The sequence below is a fragment of the Python bivittatus genome, unplaced genomic scaffold (genome assembly GCF_059951505.1).
Source record: "Python bivittatus isolate LINGU-HERP-01145 unplaced genomic scaffold, Pbiv_v1 ctg000740_np1212, whole genome shotgun sequence".
Taxonomy (NCBI): Eukaryota; Metazoa; Chordata; class Lepidosauria; order Squamata; family Pythonidae; genus Python; species Python bivittatus.
Window position 1 is genome coordinate 2,170,865 of NW_028277106.1, and position 14,569 is coordinate 2,185,433.

General features: G+C 48.5%; 1 protein-coding gene across 1 annotated transcript in view; it reads right to left on the bottom strand.

Annotated features, from left to right (window-relative positions):
• LOC112542417 (maestro heat-like repeat family member 5) overlaps window positions 1-13,253 on the bottom strand; it is a 36,619-nt gene extending 23,366 nt beyond the window's left edge. The window contains exons 1-6 of the mRNA XM_088128765.1: window positions 13,068-13,253; window positions 11,502-11,659; window positions 11,282-11,417; window positions 4,972-5,162; window positions 865-1,002; window positions 43-160 (exon numbers count right to left, since the gene is read on the bottom strand). Coding sequence (XP_087984891.1) covers window positions 43-160; window positions 865-1,002; window positions 4,972-5,162; window positions 11,282-11,417; window positions 11,502-11,659; window positions 13,068-13,253 — 927 coding nt within the window. The remainder of the gene's footprint in view (window positions 1-42; window positions 161-864; window positions 1,003-4,971; window positions 5,163-11,281; window positions 11,418-11,501; window positions 11,660-13,067) is intronic.
• Window positions 13,254-14,569: the final 1,316 nt, after the last annotated feature.

Sequence of the window (14,569 nt, forward strand, 5' to 3'; positions counted from 1 at the left end):
GGCGTGAAGATGAGAGACAGCCTCTGAGGCGAGAGGTCTCACCTCAATCACGAGAGCCAAGGCCGTCATCTTCTTCAGCTCGTCCTCCTCACTGCTGAGAATGAGAGCAGCCTCCCCAAAGACTCCTGGGATTTGGGCACTGTTGCACTCCGTCATGGCCCTGCGTGATGGAACAGTGAAGTCAAAGGGGCGAGGATCCTCTTGGCAAACATGTTGAGGGCAGCGCTTAGGCAGAGGCAGAGGGCTGCCAGGAGAGCTGCCTGGGCCCCTCCATCAGGTGTCTCTTTCAGGAGCAAGCCACCCTCGAGGCACTCCCCTGGCACCGGAGGGCTTCGCTTGGCTGCTTCCCCTTAGCAAAGAAGCCGGGAGAGAGGGACGCTGCCCTTCTGCCCTGGCTTCCTGGTTGCCCTGGTTGCCCTGTTGTCACAAGGGAGCCGGGGGGGGGGCCCAAGGGGACCTCACATGCCCTGTCCCCCCAGACAGCCTCCGAGCTGCTCGGTAGGAAGAAGGACAGAAAAGGGGTGCTTTCCAAAGGGCAGCCCAACCTCATTTTCGGCTCACTTTCTCATTCCTCACAATTGGGCTGATTCAAATTGATCCCTTGCCCCAGAAAAGAAGGTTCCCCGCCCCCCTCCTGGAGAAAGGGTCTGGCCCCAGAGTCTTTCCCAGAGGTTGGGCCTAGGCAGAGAGGGAGGGCCACCACCATGCTGGTGTCTCTCTCTCCTTGACACCTGGCGTCGCAGCATAGGACCCCGATAGAGAAAGGGGAGTGGCGGGGGGGCTGGGGAAGGCGGGATGGGAGCAACACTGTGCTGAACCATCCGGGGGGGGCGGGGGGAAGGGACTTACGGCCAGGCCTCTTACCGTGCCAGCAGACGTGTGCCCTGCAAAAAGTGCTGGGGGGTGCTAAGCACCCTCCATCCTTGCTGGAACTCAATGCAGGCATAGACTGCCCAGTCCCCGGTGACCGAGAACAGATTCTTCACAATCTCCACCGAAGTGCTATAAATGGAAAGTAGAAGTCACCTGCGCCGTCCTCCTCTTGTGCTGTGCCTGCCCTTTCCAGGGCCAAAGCGGCCCTTCTGCCCCCCCTTTTCAGAAGCAGTTTAGGTTCCACCCAGGGGGGAGGCTCAGCCTGGGAATGGGGTTCCTCGGTTGCCATTCAGGTGGGGGCTGCCGGGAGGTGTTTGTGGGGCTAGCAGGCCCGAAGCCAGGCTTCCCACACCTTTGCTGAGCTCCACTCGCCTGTTGGACAGCGCCGCCAGAGCCACAGCAGAAAGCCCATGGGCGGGGGTTGACCTTGGAATGGCCCTACTGGGGGGGGCATCACTTAGGAGTCACTCTTGGTGGGGAAGAGGCTGCTGAGAAGGGGCTTTCGTTGTGCAAACAGAATTGTATACAGGCCCAGACTTCAGGGAATTGGGCTGGCTGGAGTTTGACAGGAAGACCTTCCTGGGGCCTTTCATCTGCCGCTGACCATTCTGACTCCTGTCTGCAGGTGACTTTAGCCAATGTCCTGGACTGGGAATCGAAGCCACTCAGGGTCTAGGGGCTTAGGTTTAAGCCAAGCCTGGGAAAGGGGCACTAGAGAAGGTCGGGAGGGTGGGGGTAGGTTAATTGCTGTCCACGTGTCTCTACCTCTGAGATATTTTTAAAAGGAGATCTGATGGCCTGTCCTACCTGGCAAGGTTGCAAGTGCAGACCTTTTAGCTGGCAGGGTGAGGATCGGCCCCCTTAGTTTCTTGCCTATTTTTCAGACCAGCCAGACAAAGCTGTGACCCCTGGCTTCCCTTTCCAGCCACAACATGGTCAACGTTTTAGCCTTCCTTACTGCCTAGGCTATCCATTCTCCTTTTTTAGACAAGAAGCTGCTAAGAATCCTAACATTTGGCTTTTAATTGTTAGATGGTTTTAGTATTGATGTTATGATCAATTTACAACTGTAGTTTTATCTTTTTATATTCTGTTTTCGTTTTTCATTTCAGTCGCCATCAGCCCACCAGGGCGAAAAGGCAGGGTAAAAATCACATTTATATATTCATTTATTTATATATCAGATTTGTCACTGCCTATCTCATTAAAAAGTGATGCTGGGCGGTTTACAGAGAAGATAAAATCAATTAAAATACAATATAAAAACAGTCTTAAATAAATAAATAAATTCTAAGAAATGATGGAATTGGCACGTAGCTCGGGGAGCATCATCAGGGCACCAGCCACCCCAGGATTGATTAGGGTTCTTACTGCCCCACGCAAGCTGGCAGAGCCAGGTCTTTAGCCCTTTCTGGAAAGCCAGGAGGGTAGCGGCCTGTGCACCTCTGTGGGGAGAATATTCCAAAGGTCAAGGGCAACAGCAGAGAAGGCTCCCCTCCTGGGCCCTGCCAGCTGACATTCTCTTGCTGATGGGGTCTGCAGCATACCCTCCCTGCCTGATTGGGTGGGACGGGTTGATGTGATGGGGGTGAGACGGTCCCTCAGGGAACCCAGTCCCATGCCATGTAGAAAGAAGGCAGCTGCCCTATTTCCCTTTCCCTTCCTCCCCCTGCACTTCTGCAGCCAGACCCCTCGCAGCCACTGGGCCCCCCCTTCCGTATCCTTCAACTACCTGGCCAGAAGGGGACAAGGTATTCCAAATGTACAATCATCAGCTTAGAAGGACCTGGGATTCTCCTACAGCTTGGAACCAGATGCCCTGCTGTCCTTTGGCCTGATGCTGCATTTTGTAATGAATTGATTTAATTGATTTACCAGTTTCATCCTGTTGAACCTGAGGAAGTGAACAGGGTTTAAAGGTGATAACCAACACCTTGAATTGGACCCGGAAGCAAACTGGGACCCAATGCAGCTCACGTAGCAACGGTGTAACGTGTGCCATCCTTGGGGCACCTAAAATTGCCTGCATGGCTGCATTTTGAACCAGCTGAAGCTTCCGGATACTTTTCAAGGGTAGCCCCATGTAGAGCGCATTGCAACAGTCTATACGGAAGATGACCAGGGCATGAGTGACTGACCGGAGAGACTCCCGATCCAGAAAAGGATGTAACTGGTGCACAACACGTAGTTGAGCAAAGGACCTCCTGGCCATGACTGCCACCTGCTCTTTGAGCAGGAGTCATGAGTCCAGGAGGACCTCCAGGTTACGCACCGGGTCTGTCTGGGGTAGTGTGACCTCATCCAGAACCAAAGATGATAAACTTCTGGATACAGAGGAGCCCCCAGCCCACAGCCACTCCGTCTTACCAGGGTTCAGCTGAAGCCTGTTGTTCCCCATCCAGACCCCCACAGTCTCCAGGCACTGTGAAAAGGTAGCCACAGCCTCAAATCACCTGGGATGGAGATGTATAACTGGGTATCATCTACATATTGATGATATCTCATCCCATGGTGGCGGATGATCTCACCCAGTGGTTTCATGTAGATGTTACAAAGGAGCAGGGAAAGTACAGAACCCTGTGGTACCCCACAAAGGAGGGGCCGTGGGCTGGACCTCTCGTTCCCTATCAACACCGAGTGGGACCAGCCTTGGAGGAAGGAAGAGAACCAGCACAAAACTGTGCCACCCACTCCCAACTCCCCAAGCCGACCCAAAAGGATACCGTGGCTGACGGTATCAAAAGCCACTGAGAAGTCAAGAAGAGCAAGGATGGATGCACTACTGCCCTCCCGCTCCCACCAGAGATCATCCAAGAGTGCAACCAATGCTCTTTCCATCCCATATCCAGGCCTGAAACCTGACTGAAAAGGGTCCAGATAATCTGTTTCCCCCAGGATCCTCTGGAGCTGCAACGCCACCACCTTCTCAACCACCTTCCCTAAAAAGGGGAGGTGGGGGACTGGATGAAAATTGTCCAATTTGGTAGGATCCAGGGTTGGCTTCTTGAGGAGAGGATGTGCCAGCACCTCTCTAAAGGCAGCTGGGAACCCTCCCTCCCTCAAGGATGAATTCACCAGCTCCTGGACCCACCCACATGTCATGTCCTGAGCAGCCTTGACCAGCTAGGAGGGACATGGGTCTAGTTGACAAGTGGTGGCATTGACCATCTGGACGACCCTGTTCACTTCCTCAGGTTCAACAGGATGAAACTGGTAAATCAATTAAATCAATTCATTACAAAATGCAGCATCAGGCCAAAGAGCAGCAGGGCATCTGGTTCCAAGCTGTAGGAGAATCCCGGGTCCTTCTAAGCTGATGATTGTACATTTGGAATACCTTGTCCCCTTCTGGCCAGGCAGTTGAAGGATACAGAAGGGGGGGCCCAGTGGCTGCGAGGGGTCTGGCTGCAGGAGTGCAGGGGGAGGAAGGGAAAGGGAAATAGGGCAGCTGCCTTCTTTTGCCCAGCAGATGATGCTGTGGGGTTCTCCTGGGGACAGAGACTTGACCAGGGGTCCCTAAATTCTTCAGCTCATCGACCTCTTTTTGCTGTTTCAGACCCCCAAACATTTATTATATGAAAATAATTTCATAAATACTACTTTAACCAATAGCACTATGGATCATCATCATAATGACAACTCAAGGCTGCTCTCACTGGCGGCTGACCATCCAACCCTGGGTAACACTGTCTTTCTGCTAGCCATCTCACCTTCAGGACTAGGGACTGGCATGGAGCTCTACAGAGACCCCAAAATATTAATCGACTCTAATCGACCTTCCATCTTTTATGGACTACCTATTGACCCCCAGACATTTACTGACCCCCTTTTGACCCCCAACCACTTATCAACCCCTTGGATAATCCCATCAAACTATGGGGGTCGATGTTGACTACGTTGGGGAACCTTGGACTAGGCCCAGCAGGGAAGCTGCTGGGGGGGTGCAGGGAGTTGGTGTGCTGTCCTGAGGTGGAGGGGTCAAGTGGGGTGGCAGGGGCAGCCCCACCTCCCCTTGCAGATCCTGCACTGTGTGGGGGGCCGAGTTAGGGGTCATCTGGTGCTGAGAGGGCACGACCACCTTGTGTGCAGTTTTGGTACCTCTGGAAGCTGAGTGCCGTGGGATTTTCCCTCAGGATGATCTCCTGCCTGGTTTTTAAGGCCTCCGGCAAGTTCAGCTGCATCACATAAAGGACCTGCTTCAGTAGAGGGATGAAGAGCTGAAGATGCATCTCTGCCAAGGCTGCCCGATATCCTGGGATACGGAAGGTCTCATAGATGACGTTCATTGCCTGACGGAGAGAAATCAGGAGATGTGACCCTCAGGGAAGGAGGCTCCCATGGAGCAACTCCCTTTTATTCTTGCTGATTGCAGGGGGAAGAGCAAATGGCGTTGAGGGACAGGAGGAAGAGCTGCTACCAAGATAAGAGGGGCTTGAGCCTGGGCCAAAAAGCTAACATCTCTGACAGGCCCCTCCCTAGTTCACCCAATGATAGAGAGGAGGGAGTGGGAAGTACATTTAGACTTGCAAGTTTCTGTTACTGTAGCTGTTCCAAAAAAAGTAGTCCTGATCTAATGGCACTGTTTTCTTAGTCTGGTCTACTGTGTTAGGTTGACCCTGACCTTAAAGTCACCTTACTTTAGGTTAATTAGGACTCAAAGGAGTTTTCAGTAGGAATTTTCTGATTTACTTGGGCACTGAGTGGTTTTCTGCTGAAGATAGAAGGGGTCATCCTTGACGTACAGGTAGTCTTCGCTTAACGACTGCTCTGTTTAGCAACTGTTTGAAATTATGATGGCACTGAAAAAGTAACTTTACAACTGGTCCTCACACTTACAACCATCGCAGCATCCCCGCAGTCTCATGATCGATATTCAGGCGCTTCACAACTGGCTTCTGACAAGCAGAGTCAATGGAAAAGTTGGCAGTAAAATCGCAAGACATGGCCACATGATGTCTCAATGACTGAATGGGAAGTGATGTTGTAAGTCCATCATCATGTATGTGGTCTTAGTGATGGAGTTGCCAGTCCCAGTTGTGGTTGCTAAGCAAGGGCTACCTGTATTTGGGGTGCTAATGTGCTTTAGTACTAAAGGTTGGTCCCAGGACTGGTTTTGTATCACTGGTTCTTCACTTCACTTGAGCCTGGAAAACTGCTCCTGCCTTTGGGGTCCCTGGCTAACCCTGTTTCTAATTTTCTTTATAGCTGTAGCTATACCACACATAGTTCTTTTATTGAATGAAAGAGCAGGAAGAAAAAGAAAAATATGGCTATAAATTGGGATGGAAATATATGTACTCTTGAAGTCAAGGGCAAATCAGTTTGTTAAAATCAGTAGCTAAGACTGACTATACACTGCAGTTATTTAAGAGGTTTTTGCATTAAATTGTGAGATAAATCAATTTCAATTTCTTTGTGTTGATTATTTTAACAGTTTTTCTCACTTCAAATACACTTTTGCCTCCCTAATTCAGAACAGCGGCAATTTAATCAGCTTAAATTGTTTTAATGACTCAATACGGATTGGATCTTCTGTCTACTTCTAGAAACCTGAGGGGCTTTCATTTTTTTATAAAGCTGATATCTGAAACCAAACCCACATTGTATTTGTATAATTATATTTTTAAAGTTGATATTAATGACACGGTTTAAAGAACTGGAACACCCAATAACAGAACATTGATGGTTGCAGGTCATAAAAAACATCATCCTTGTTTCAATGGATTTAAGATAATCAACATATTTTATTTCAAGTCTACTGGATGTCCAAAGAATGAATCTGAAAGGATGGATGACAAATTTCCTTTGTTGGTAATGTAAAAAATGTGAAAGATCTTTGACTCATATGATTCGGCTTTGTGAATTATGGACATTTTTTTGGAATAAAAGATGCTCCTCATCACTCCCTCCTCAGGAAGAAGCCATCGCTGGACCCCACCATGCTGGACAATTTCCATCTAGTGTCAAAGCTCCCCCTTTTTAGGGAAGGTGGCCGCACAGCAGCTTCAGAGGGCCCTGGATGAAGCAGATTATCTGGAGCCCTTTCAGTCAGGAGGCTGTGCATCCCTCCTAACTCTGCTTAACCTCTCAGTGGCCTTCAATACCATCGACCATGGTATCCTTCTGGATCGGCTCTGGGGATTGGGGGTGGGCGGCACTGTGTTGTGCTGGTTCTCCTCCTTTCTCTAGGGTTGATACCAGTGGGGGTGATTCTCCCCCTCGGCCCCTATCATGTGAGGTGCCACAGGTTCGGTGCTCTCTCCATTCCTCTAACATCTACACAAAGCTGCTGGGTGAGCTCATCCATTGCCATGGGTGCTGAGGTATCATCAGCATACTGATGATTATACACCTCTGCCCCTGGTGAATTAAATAATGCTGTGAATGTCATCTTGGTGCCTGGAGGCTGTGAGCTGTCAGCTGAACCTTGTCAAGACTGAGTGGTTCTGGGTTTTGGGGCCTGCCGATTCTGGGACTATGTCATCTTTGCTGCTGGTTGGGGTTGCACTACCCCAAACAGGTCCAGTGTGCAACTTGGAGGTCCTCCTAGACTCATGAGTCCTGTTCAAAGAGCAGGTGGCAATCGTAGCTAGGAGGGCCTTTGCACAGCTTCATGTTGTCCGCCAGTTGCACCCGTTCCTGGATCGGGAGGCTCTGCTCATGGTCAGTCATGCCCTGGTCACCTCCCCACTGGACTACTGTAATGTGCTGTACATGGGGCTGCCCTTGAAGAGTACCTGGAAGCTTCAGCTGGTACAGAATGTGGTGGTGTGGGCAGTTATATGTGCCCCTAGGGCAGTACATGTTACACCTTTGCCTTGCAAGCTGCATTGGCTGCCAGTTTGCTTCTGGGTCCAATTCAAGATGCTGGTTCTGACCTTTAAAGTCCTTCATGGCATGGGGCCAGGTTATTTGAAGGGTCGCCTCTTCCCAATCACATCTGCCTGTCCCATCAGGTCCAGCAGAAGACGTATGCTGCAGGTCCCCTCTTCTAAGGAGTTACATTTGATGGGATCCAGGAGATAAGCCTTTTCTGCTGTGGCATCCGCCCTGGGGAGCATCATTCTCCCCTGAAGTGAGATTGGCCCCATCTCTCCCAACCTTCTGGAAGTCCCTTATAACCTGGTTGTGTCAACAGGCCTGGGGGTTGCAAGGGAACGGTAATCTGATGAGTGACTCCATTGTGCATAGTCTGATGCTCTCTCTTAGTGTTTTCATAATAATATTCATTTTTGTACTGTTTGTATGTTTTTTAAAGTTGTTTTTTATGGTCTATTTGTATGTTTTTATGGTCTGTCTGAGTCTTGCCTGGTAATCTGGGTTCAATTCAGTCTAGTTAGTGCCAAGGAAGTGGACAGAGTCCTTGGATTGTTGAGTTCTGCTGCCTCCATGTTAGATCCCTGTTCCTCCTAGCTGGTCAAGACCTCCCCAGAGGTGACATGTAGCTGGGTCCAGACAGTGGTAAATTCTTCTTTGTGGGAGAAGGTGGTTCTGCCTGCCTTGAAGGAGGTGGTGGTCCATCCCCTCCTCAAGAGGTCATCACTGGACCCAGCAGTGCTGGACAATTTTTGTCCAGTCTCCAAACTTCCCTTCTTGGGGAAGGTTATTGAGAAAGTGCTTAGCCTACAGTTTCAAAGGTCTCTGGAGGAAGTGGATTATCTGGACCTGTTACAGTTGGGTTTCAGGCCGAGATATAGCACCGAGACAGCAGTGATTGAACATGGATGACCTCTGGCAGGCCCAGGATGTGGGTGGTGTATCCATCCTGACCCTTCTTGATCTCTCAACAGCTTTAATACCATCAATCATGGTTGGGAATGGGAGGCACTGTTTTTCAATGGTTCTCTTCCTTCCTCCGAGGCCAGTTCCAGTCTGTGTTATATGGGGGGTGGGGGAGAGGTCCAGCCCTAGGCTTCTGCTTTGTGGGGTGCTATAAGGCTCCATCCTCTCCCAGCTCCTGTTTAATAACTACATGAATCTGTTGGATGATGTCATCTGTCGGGTTAGGGTTAAGTACCATCAATATGCTGATGATACTCAGCTGTACATATCTGCCCAGGGCCACTGATGTGATGCCATCGAGGTGCCTTCCCAGCGCCCAGAGGATGTAGGGCCTGATGGGGAAGAATTAGCTTCGGCTCAACTCTGAGAAAACTAAGTGGTGGTGGGTTTTAAGGTGTCCCGTATCTAGTGATTTTCCATCTTTGACTGGGGTGATCAGTCAGAGCGGGAATGCAGTCTGGGGGTTCTCCTGGACTCTTGGCTCTTGCTCAAGGAGCAGGTGGGGGCCAGGGCCGGGAGGCCTTTGCACAAATCCATCTTGTGCATCCCTTTCCTAGACCAGGGAGTACTGCTCATGGTCATTCATTGTTTATTGTGTTCAATGGTTGTTTTTATTGTGTGTTTTTTTAAAATTTTGTTTGCTGCCCAGAGTCCATAGGCCTTGAGTGGCTATAATACATTGAAATAAATAAATAAATAATTCAAAAAAGTTTTATCAATCAATCATATTTTAACATATGTAATAGATTTATGGGGAAATCTTTTAATGTTAAAGATGTTAATGCTATGCTAAACTATGTTCCAAAACTTTGGAATTTGACTATTTTTGACGAGTTTTGTTTGCATCAGGCCTGGAGTGCTGTTAAGAGAATTATTTTGAGAAATATGAAAATAGTTTTCCTGATATTAAGCACTGGATTCAAGAGATTTATTTATTTATTTATTTATTTATTTATCTATCTATCTATCTATCTATTTATTTATTTATTTATATTTCAAATTTAGATACTGCCCATCTCATGAAAAAGTGACTCTGGGCGGTTCACAATAAAACAACAATAAATATTAATTAAGATACAATAAAAACAATATAAAATACAGTAAAAATAGAATAAAACTAGACATCTACGCAAATAATAATATCTTCCAATATGTTGATGTTCAGTAAGGTGTTAACATATAGGAGCATCTTCAAGGTGCTACCCAGCCCCAGGGTTGGTTGCCCCTTTTTTCGCCCCACACCAGTTGGCAGAGCCAGGTCTTGACTGCTTTCCGGAAGGACAAGAGAGTTGGGGCCTGCCTCACCTCTGGGGGGAGGGTATTCCATAGGGCGGGGGCCACGGCAGAGAAGGCTCTTTCTGGACCCCTCCAGTCCACATTCTTTCATCGACGGGGTCCGCAGCATACCCTCCCTGCCTGACCGGGTGGGACAGGTAGATATAATGGGGGTGAGACGGTCCCTCAGGTAACCCGGCCCCATGCCATGTAGGGCTTAAAGGTGATGACCAACACCTTGAATTGGATCCGGAAGCAAACTGGGACCCAGTGCAGCTCATGCAGCAAAGGTGTAACATGTGCCATCTTTGGGGCACCTAAAATTTTCCGTGCGGCTGCATTTTGAACCAGCTGAAGCTTCTGGATACTTTTCCAGGGTAGCCCCGTGTAGAGCACATTCTACATAGTTTATAGTCTATACGGAAGATGACTAGGGATGCATAATTTATTTATTTTTGAAAAGGCAATTTTATTTATAAGCAAAAATTGACACAATAAGTTCTCCTTTGGCATAAATGTCATGACATTTTATAACAATAATGAATTATCACTTATTTTCTTTAATGCAGATTTAGAAACTTTTAAGTATTGTTTGATATTGGATGGATATCTGATATGCATACATCGTTTTCCCCCTTTCTTCCTTTTGTTTTTTTCCCCTTTGTTTGGGTTATTATAAGTTTTTTCCTCTTTTTTCCTAGTTCTGTGTATTTCGTTTTGTAAAATTTGTTCAGATAAGTAACCTTTAGTCTTTAAAAAAATGCATTAAAAAGGAGTGGGGGAGGGCAATGAACCCAGAGGGTTTATCCAGCCACCCCTTTGCTTAAGCCGCTGTCCACTTGGAAGTCGCAACGCTGCATGAGAGTTGGAGCTGGCAACACTAGAACCCAAGATCCTGGGAGCGGGCAGCCAGTTTTCTGCTGACTTGGGAGAAGGGGCTATCCCTTTAATGGGGCTATGAGGAAAGGCCTCGAGGACAACCGCTGTACATAACTATCTAAGTGACGTGGAAGGGGCACTGTATGCAATATAGAATGCCCTGAGGGGCTCACTGGCCAAGGAGGACATTTATTTATTAGTTTTTAATGGATGAGATTTAGTTACCACTCAGTTGAGATGGATTCTAGGCAGGGTTCGGAACAGATGTAAAGTGACAGAGGATAATTAAAGAATACAACGAAAGAGCAATTATTGCCTTTCCCCCATGAGAGAAGGGGTGCTTTTGAGGGCTTTTTTTTTTGTTCTAATCAGGGAAGCGAAGCCTCCAGCAGGCCACAAAACGCAGCTCAGAAGAGGGATGTGGCCAATCCCGTGGACCAGGGCCAGTGGCATTCGGTGGGATATCACCTACCGCCAGAGATGTGGCTGTGCTGTCTTCGCTGTCCCCAGAACGGTCCTTCACCTGCAGGTTCTTCAGTAAGAGATGGAGGATTTGCACAGCCATCTTGGGACTGGAAGCCATGGCCGTCCAGAGTTCACTGGCCTGCCTGGGAAATAAGCCTGAAAGTCGCAAATGGGGAGGGGTACTCAGAGGGCAGAACCAGCCTGTAAGGCTGATTTAGGGGTCCTACCTGTTGAGGGGTATGGAAAATGATAGGCAGCACTGCATCACTTCCTCCAGGTGATAAGGGATCATCAAGGCTAGAGCCCTCAGCACCACTTTCCGGGTCCAGTAGGAAGCGTGGCGTAGCTGCAAGCACACGTAGATGCCTCCAACAACATCTCTGACCTGCCCCAAGCAGAACAAACACTGAGTTTAGTTGTCACCTGCAAAAGAGGGGGCAGCTTATAGAGCCATGTACTGGCTTCAAGGACTGGTACGTTCAGCCTCCCTGAGCAGGGGGAAGACTGGACAAGCCGTCCAGCTGGTTTCTGCTTTCTTTTTATGGCCAGACCGTTTGAGGATGAACACTGTTTCATGTCACGCTGGGCTTTAGGCTTACTGCAATCCTTCGTCCTCTATTAGTCAGTTGTGCAGCCATTTATATCCTGCCCTACTTCAGAAGGTGGGGGGCTTGCAGTAATTGCAAAGATGATAAAAACAAGTGCATTGAAAATAATCAGCAGAACCCAGAACCACAAAAATCGAGCATCAAGGCTGCATCAGCTCTTCCAGGTAGACCACAAGCAATACTTTACTTTATTGAGATAGGGGACCATAACAGAATCTTGAAAGGCTGACAGGATTTCTCTTTCCCTCCCTCTTATACCCAAGAGGGTCAAGGGGGGCCACCTCAAGTTTCTTCCTCCCCCCTCCCCATCTTTCCAGGCTAAGCTGATGTCTTTGTCATATTTTCTTCAAGACTGTCTCTGCATACAGGCTGCCTAGGTCCAAGCCTAGAAGCAGTAGCTCCTGTGGACTTGCTGGTTCCGGGTAATTCATCCACCCGATGCTTCACCAGCTGCAAAGGCCCTTCGGGTGTGTCACTTAAAGGGGTGTTCTGTCAGGGTCACCCGGGAGATTATGCTCTATGTTAACAGGGTGTCTTGCTAGCCATCCAAAGGCTGTTTGCTGCCTTGGCTGCTCTGCATACCTGTCCTCTTGAAATGTGCCACCAGAGCAGTTGAGAGCTAGGGCAGGGTAGAGGGTAGGAGCTGGACAAGGAGACCCAACTGCAGCTGGACAAGGAGACCTCAGCCACGGAAACTCACTGAGTGACTTGGGCCAGTCACGTATCTCTCTTCCCCCCGCCCCCCCAGAACCCCCCTCTCCATTTTACAGGGCAGAACAAGAAGGGACATCCCCGGGTAAGTTTCTTCAAGATCCTAGAGGAAAGATGGGGTATCAGTTTAGCAAGTAAAGAAAGGGCAAGCTTCTGCTGTATCCTAGGACTTGAGAATGTATTTCCTGTGGTCTGAATTGTAGCACTCAGTGGCAGTTGAGTGGAGGCCAGTGTTGGTCAGACCAGAACAGAAAAGGAAACAAGTGTCACCACAGACAAAAGACAAGGACTTCTCCTGACAGACCCATTTGTTCACCCAGGTAGTGAAAATCGAATGAGATCATTCATGACTGGAGTGGCCTCTAAGCTCAGAGCTAGCAACCAAGAAACAAATACTGTAAATAAAACCACTGCATTTTAAGTAGCAGGAAAAATGTAAGGGAGGGGATGGACACCGCAGCTAAAGACTCTCACCCTTTCCACCTTCATGGCATGGTTCTGCAGAACTGCACTGAGGACCTCTTCTGCTGCCTTCAGTACTTCTGGACTGGACCCTCTCAAATAGTCCAGCACGGAGAGCAGGAGGTTGGTCAACTGAGCTGAAAAGAGCTGGTCACCACAATGCTGCAAAGAGAAGCACAAGATTTGACAGGCATTCATCATTTCCTTTGGAGAAGACAGGACCGGAGAGCTTCCAGGCAGCATTGAACCCTTCCCTGAGAGCTTCTCCAGTGAAAGATATGGAAGACCAGCCAGAAGAGGATAGGGAAGAGCCTTTTGGCTAGGTGAGATACAGGATGGGTAAACTCAGCCCTGACCAGATGGAGTGGCTATGGGTCCTTGGTTCTTCCAGTATTGGGGAGTTGACATTTTTAGTTCAGGATGGGATTTCACTTTCCCATCCCAAACTGGTGTGCAGTTTTGGAGTCCTCCTGGAATCTCAGCTCTTGCTTGAGGAGGTGGTGGCAGCTGTGGGCAAGATTTTCCTGGTGCACCAATTGTGACCTTTCCTGGACAGGGACACCCTCCTCTCAATCACTTGTGCCTAAATGTTTGGAGTATTATAATGCACTCTATATGTGTCACCACATAGGGTAGACCGGTCTAAGAAACCAACGCTATATCGATCTAAAACTACTTTTGTTAGAACAGCTATAGTAACAGATCCTTGCAAGTCTGAATGTGCTTCCCTCCTCCCTCACTTTATCTTCGAGTGAATTAGGGAGGGGCCTGAGACATTTTATCAAGTTAGATTCTTGGAATGGATTTAAGCTGTACTTGTCTGATTGTTGCCTTGGTAATGGATCTTCCCACTGTCCTTCAAGGCCATTCTCTATTCCCTCTACAATATGGCGCTGCCCTTAAAAATCATTTGGAAGCTGCAACTGGAACAGAATGCAGCTGTGCAAGTAGTTATGGGTGTGCTGGGCACGCCCATGTGACATCTCTGCTGTGCAAGCTGCAGTGGTTGTTAATGTGCTTTCAGGTGCAATTCAAGGTGCTGGTTGTGACATAGGGCTTGGTACTTGAGGGACTGCATTTCTCCCATTGTTTCTGCTCCCTGTAAGGTCAAGCAGAGTGGGCACCCCTTGGAACAAAGTCACCTCATTGGGCCAAGGAAGTGCATGTTCTCTGCCCTCTGGAACAGCATCCCTCCAAAGGTTTGTGTTGCCCTGATCCTTTAAATGCACTTTGAAGACCTGCCTCTTTTCCTAGGCCTGGGGTAAGGGGCATCTTTTATTATAAGACCAGGTTCTTTTTAGTTTTTGTCATTTTTATCTGGTCTTGCTATCTTTTGCATTGCACATTTTTATTGTAAGCCATCCAGAGTCAGTAGAGTAGGGTGGCCCTATAAGTTTGATCACACAAACAAACATACAAACAAACAACTACAATGATTGTTATGAACTCCTAATGTGACAGTTGTGACAACCCTGTAACTGTAAACCACTCTGAGATGGTTCAGCATAGGAAAT